This window comes from Nicotiana tabacum, chromosome 14, assembly GCF_000715075.1.
Source record: "Nicotiana tabacum cultivar K326 chromosome 14, ASM71507v2, whole genome shotgun sequence".
Lineage (NCBI taxonomy): Eukaryota > Viridiplantae > Streptophyta > Magnoliopsida > Solanales > Solanaceae > Nicotiana > Nicotiana tabacum.
This window is the reverse complement of record NC_134093.1, coordinates 110,814,122-110,820,069: the sequence shown is the minus strand read 5'-3', so window position 1 is coordinate 110,820,069 and position 5,948 is coordinate 110,814,122. Positions and strand designations below refer to the sequence as shown.

Here is a 5,948-nt window from a genome sequence, read left to right as displayed (position 1 = left end):
GTGTGATGTAGACAATCAGTGGCGGATTTAGGAGAGCAGAAGGGGACGAACCCCCTTCGTCGAAAAATTACACTGTTTATATAAAATAAAATCTATTTTGTCCCTCTATATATTATATTTTGAATCCTCTTACTGCATCCCAAAATCATAGCTTAGTGGTCAAAGAGGTTCAAAACATTTGTGAACTCGTTGATTCAATTCCCACCAGCCACACTATCTTTTAGTTTTTTTTTAAAACTTTTTTCTTTTTTGACCCCTTGTTAAAAATTCAGACAAATATTTGTGGCAATCGGACAACATATATGAATGGAGTAAATAAAACAGAAAATAGAAAATCAGTTACCTGACAACAAATGTTACACTAGCTTAGGAAACAGTGACTTTAATATTGTGAAGCTACTAAAACAACTAATGTTGGAAACAACTGGATTTCTAAGTACAGAAAAGAAAGAACAAAAAACAAAAAGCAAACTAATTTCCTTGCTAATTTAGCAAAGAAGTAAAGAAAAACCAAACTTCACTTTTAAATGTTACATCAAAATCATCAATTTTCCTCTTGTGACTTCTTCATTTCCTTTAAAGCATATACTCTGCTATCATCCAAATCACTAGCACTTTTCTGTACCCTATACTTATACCTGCTAGCAACAATCAAATATATGCCAAAATTGACCATAGACAACACAGCCAACATCAAATAAAACAAATTCAAGTGATTCCTATTGAAATTATTCCCAACTAACCAACCCCCACTATTTGTAATTTTTTGTGTTGCCTTGTTCACAATTTTCACAACTATAGAACTCAAGAAATACCCTATTGACATTGAAGTCCAAAGAAAACAAGATGAAACTGACTTCAACTCCTTTGGTGCTTGAGAATAGAAGAATTCAAGAAGCCCCACATAAGTAAACATATCAGCTATCCCAAATATGAAAAATTGAATTGAAAGCCAAAACACACTAATTGGTAATGGTTGCAACACGGGGATGGCGTCGAGCATGTTGTTGTCACGTGCTACTTGTTTGCGTTTAACTTCTAAGATGGATGCTGCTGTCATAGATAAAGCAGAGAGGACTAAACCAACCCCGACTCGTTGTAAATACGTTATGCCTGTTGGGATGCCTGTAAATTTTCGTAAAATTGGAACGATGATTTGATCGTAGACGGGGATAATTATGATCAAGAAAATAATAGGGATAATTGGTAATGAAGCAGGTGGTATGTGGAATTTATTTGTGATTCTTGTGTCCATTGTGAAACCTTGTTGAATAGAAAATGTTTGGAGTTGGGCAAGACAAAGTGTCATGATTATTGTACAACAAAAGACTGGTATCATACTTAGTAGGATTTTTGCATTTTCTACTTGTGTAACTCTGCAAAGTTTCCATGGATTTGGTTTTTCAGATTGTTGTTGTGATATCTGAATAGCTGCTTTGTCCAAGAACCTAGAAAAGAAAATTACCAAAAAATGAGGACATTTCACATTAATGCATTGTAATATGTTGTAACAGGTTAGGGTAGTCCATTGCACAAGGCATCCAACGTTTATGTAGACTTCAGGGAAGGGCCGCACCCCACGGGGTGTGATATCGATATAGACATCCTAACGTAACCTAATGCAAACTAATGAGGACATTTCACATTAAATGCATTTTAATACGTTGTAACAGGTTAAGACAACCCAGTGCACAAAGTATTTCACGTTTACGCAGGGTTCACGGAAGGGCCACACCTCAAGGGGTGTGATATAAACAGCCTAACCTAATGAAAGCATTAGTGGTTGCTTCCACGGCTCGAACCCCTGACCTATAGATCACACTAAAATATTGTAACATGTTATCTGTTTTATTCTCTAGGTTACTAGTTCTACTTATTATGGGTGATACTTAGAGTTATCTTTCAGGTGAACTGATAGTATAAAAATTCTGTTAAGAGTCCTAGGTGTATGAAATAGAGAGATAACTAACTTGTATGTATTAGTGTGAGGTAAAAATTCTGCTGGAATTGCAGCTTCATTATCCTCATTGATCTCATAGAGATCAGCAGAATCCTCAGGAAGTTGAAGGTTTCTGTTTCGTACGGCTGCAACATATACCTATCAATAACACCACAAGAAAGCCAAACAAAATTAGAACAATCATTTCGAGTGACTTTTTTTTATCACAAAAAATAGTTTAGTGACTCTCTGTAATATTTAAGTAAAGTTGAGAGACTTTTTCGCTATAAAGACTAATTTAGTAACTTTGGTGCAACAAATAAAAAGTTGAATGACTATCGGGGAGCCTTGGAGCAACGGTAAAGTTGTCTTCGTGTGACCTATAGGTGACGGGTTCGAGCCGTAGAATCAGCTATTGATGCTTGCATCAAGGTAGGCTACCTACATCACATCCCTTGGGGTGCGGTCCTTCTCCGAACCCTGCGTGAACGCGAGATACTTTGTGCACGAGACTGCCTTTTTTTAGATGACCATCCGTACGTAAAATTATCCCTTCCTTGTGACATAAAGAGAAATATAAGGATACCAAGACATACAATAAAAACTTAACCGCATTGGGTATTTATACCAAGCCTATGAAGACATGTGTCTTGTATGCATACACTTATACCTTAACGATGGTTAAGTGATGCGTATTTTCACTTTAATTTTTAACTGCTAAGACTAAATTCTTTGATTTAGTGTAAATACCGAATACATATAAGTATTAATCGAACTAAGATAATGTTCAAATTTCACAAATATATACCTGGAAAATTTCTGTGATGGCACTGCTTCCCTTAATAACAAATATTCTATACCATGGTAATCCAAGACAAAAGATTATTGCACCCAAGAACATAGCCAATGTGCTAACAAAAAATCCCCAATCCCATCCTTTATTTTCTTGAATCCAAACAATAAATGTTGTACTAATTGAACCACCAATGCACACTGCTAACAAAAGCCAATTGAAGAAACTTGACATTTGCAATGCTTCTTTTTTGTCATTCTCATCAAATTGGTCAGCACCATGTGATGGCAATGCAGATTTGACTCCTGCTGATCCAAGGGCTACTAAATAAAGAGCAATAAAAAGGAAGGCTGCATTTTTTCCAGCAACCTTTTCACATGTTGATGTTGGATCAAGAATGTTGCAGTTTTGTGGTGGTTTGTATTTTGGGTAGTGTGCTTGAAATGCTAGCAGTCCTAGTCCCTATCAAGTAGTTGGAAATTCATCAATTGAAAGAATATTTAATGTTGCATTCGATATATAGTATTTAGCGGCAAAGTCAGAATTTTCACTAAACAGAGTCAAAATATAAATTAAAAAATAAATACATAAAAAGGGATAAGAGGATTCACCATATATAGTCAAACTTCTCTATAACAACCTCATTTGTTTCGAATGTTTTGGTTGTTACAGCGAAGTGCTGTTATATAGAACATATATTATAACATAACATGAAAATTGGTTCCATAAAATCTTGTTTTTTTATAGTGAATAGTTGTTATATAGCAATATTGTTATAGAGATGTCTGTAGTATATATAAAAAAAAATTATCCAGTTACACAGTATAATTTTCGGCAAAGGGATGTCAATTAAGATGGCTTTGCTACTAATAGTATCGGTCTTTTAAGGATTATGCACACCTCTTTAAAAAGACATTTAACGCTTTTAATTTAATCATTAAAGTATTTGTCTAAACTATCTTTTATCTCTCCTTTTTAATTGACTTTTGACTAATTGGAAGAGTCAAAGATAGATGAAAAAAGCACTCCCTCGTCTCATTTTATTTGATAATGTTTGACTAACCACGAAGTGTAATAAATAAAGAAAACTTTTTGAACTTTATAGTATAAAATAAGTCATAAATATTTGTATGGCTATAAATCATATCACGATAATAAGAAACTTTTGAAATTTGTTTCTTAGTTAGATAAAGATAAACAACATCAAGAGAGAATATGCATACCAAGAACTCAATCCAACATGAAATAAGAACAGCTTTAAATCTGCCAATATAAGTATCTGCTAGGATAGCCACAAGGACAGTAAGAATATAACTGGTCCCTGAGTAGTTGGTAACTTGAGTTGCTGCATCAGCTACATCATAATGCATCACTCCATTGAAATAAGTTACCAAAGTTACTCCCAACACAAATGATGCCATGTTCTCACAAGCAAATGTACCTATAAATATATATTCAATGTAATATACAAAATGTTAATGACTGAAGGTGTACTGAAGTATTTAAAAAACGAAGCAACCCGGTGTGGCGGTGCACTAAGCTCCAATTATGTGCAGGGTCCGGGGAAGGGTCGGACCACAAGGGTCTGTTGTACGCAGCCTTACCCTGTATTTCTGCAAGAGGCTATTTTCACGGTTTGAACCTGTGACCTCCTGGTCACATGACAACAACTTTACCAGTTCAAAGTATTTAAAAGACTTTGATAAGAAAATGAAACTTAGGCCTAGTTCAACCCAAAATATTAGTCCAAATCCCTCCATAATAGATGTGGGAACCAATATTCCCATCCCCTACACACTCAGGACTGGACATTTGAAACGTGACAATATAAGATGTGGCCCAACATCGGACAAATCATAAATTGGGATGAGCTTGACTCTGATACTATGTGAAGAAATAATCATGTGCCTACCTCAACCCTACAAACTAAGCTCATGAGGTGAGAATTATACAAGATTAAATAAAGAGTTTAAATCTCCCTATCGCACAATCGATGTGGAAACTCAACAAAATCTAACTTGAAAATCGCATTAGTTTATTAGATCTTAATATATAGTGGCACCTTCAAATTCAACGATAGTAGTTGATTAAAAGAAGAATCTACATATGAGTTATATGAATGATTTTAACGGTATGAGCCTTTTCAGGAAAAAAAAAACGTGCAGCAACTTAGTAAATAGCAACAATATCACGCCATGTTAATGATATTTTTAAACTGACTTAACCCAAAGGGGTATAATAGTTGATGGTTTGACAAGACAAATTAATATGAAGATGATGGAAAAGCTCTTATATTGCGGACCACAAAGAGTTAAGAAAGATGATATTGGTTGGAATCCCTAGATAAGCCCATAAATCTTGATGATGTGCCGGCCATGTGGCACTACTTAGTACGAGCCATTGATTACTGAATATGCGAACAAAGTTCAACATTATAAGTTAATAAGAAAAAAAGAAATTGCATCTAAAGTGTAAGAATATTCTTAAATATTACGTGAAGTCTTTTAGAAAAAAATGTTAGAGCAGATAATGTCGCACCATATTAATAAGAAATATTTGGGCTAAAGCGCCGAGTCAATCTTTTACCTAAAATGAGTGAGGAAGGACCTTGTCCTCCATGTTTATCCTTAGTAGCTATTCTTCCTCTCCAATCCACCTTTCCTTCAAGAAGTTGAGTCTTATCCTACAAACAAGTAATTAAAAAGAAAAAGAAAAAAGATTAAGAAAACAAACTTAGAACCAAAATGCATAAATATGAATAAATTGTGTAATGGATGAAATATTGTCAAAGTACCATAGCTATTCAGATATTCTGATCCTACTGCATGCAAATAGAATGTTAAGAGTGCAAGAATTGGTAGGGAAGTTTGATGTGAATGTTAGTACTATTTATTAAGAGACAAATTCAATGAAATATTTCCTACTCAGTGAGCGGAGACAAATAGAGTTGGAACCAAAATTTCAACTTTACAGGTTCTGAATTTTAAAATGATGATTTCAAGTGCTAATAACTAGGTTTTAAGTTTAATATTTGTATATATTTAATAAAATATTTAATATAAATATATTGTTTGAGTAAAAACTACTGGGATCGGCCAAATCCGTAGTCGAAATTCTGGCTCTGCCCCGGAGACAAATATCTAAATTCTAAAATCAAAAGAATTGATGCTGCCGACTTTTGAAAGAGAGATTCTCATGAGTAGATGACACATTCAA

At 34.3% G+C, this 5,948-nt stretch overlaps 1 protein-coding gene across 1 annotated transcript; it reads right to left on the bottom strand.

Annotated features, from left to right (window-relative positions):
• Positions 1-472: 472 nt before the first annotated feature.
• LOC107774002 (protein NRT1/ PTR FAMILY 4.5-like) lies at positions 473-5,677 on the bottom strand. Its single transcript, XM_075229863.1, has 6 exons — positions 5,527-5,677; positions 5,319-5,415; positions 3,956-4,173; positions 2,748-3,194; positions 1,971-2,098; positions 473-1,448 (listed from the first exon to the last, which is right to left on the bottom strand). The coding sequence occupies exons 1-6, from the start codon at positions 5,527-5,529 to the stop codon at positions 545-547; spliced, it is 1,797 nt and encodes a 598-aa protein (XP_075085964.1). The 5' UTR covers positions 5,530-5,677; the 3' UTR covers positions 473-544.
• Between the last annotated feature and the right edge of the window lie 271 nt (positions 5,678-5,948).

What these genes read in the sequence shown, in the direction of transcription:
- LOC107774002 (XM_075229863.1), bottom strand. An exon ending in CCATCACAGAAATTTTCCAG is followed by an intron (nt 2,099 to 2,747) that starts GTATATATTTGT and finishes TGTTATTGATAG; the next exon opens with GTATATGTTGCAGCCGTACG. An exon ending in CCTCACACTAATACATACAA is followed by an intron (nt 1,449 to 1,970) that starts GTTAGTTATCTC and finishes TTTCTTTTCTAG; the next exon opens with GTTCTTGGACAAAGCAGCTA.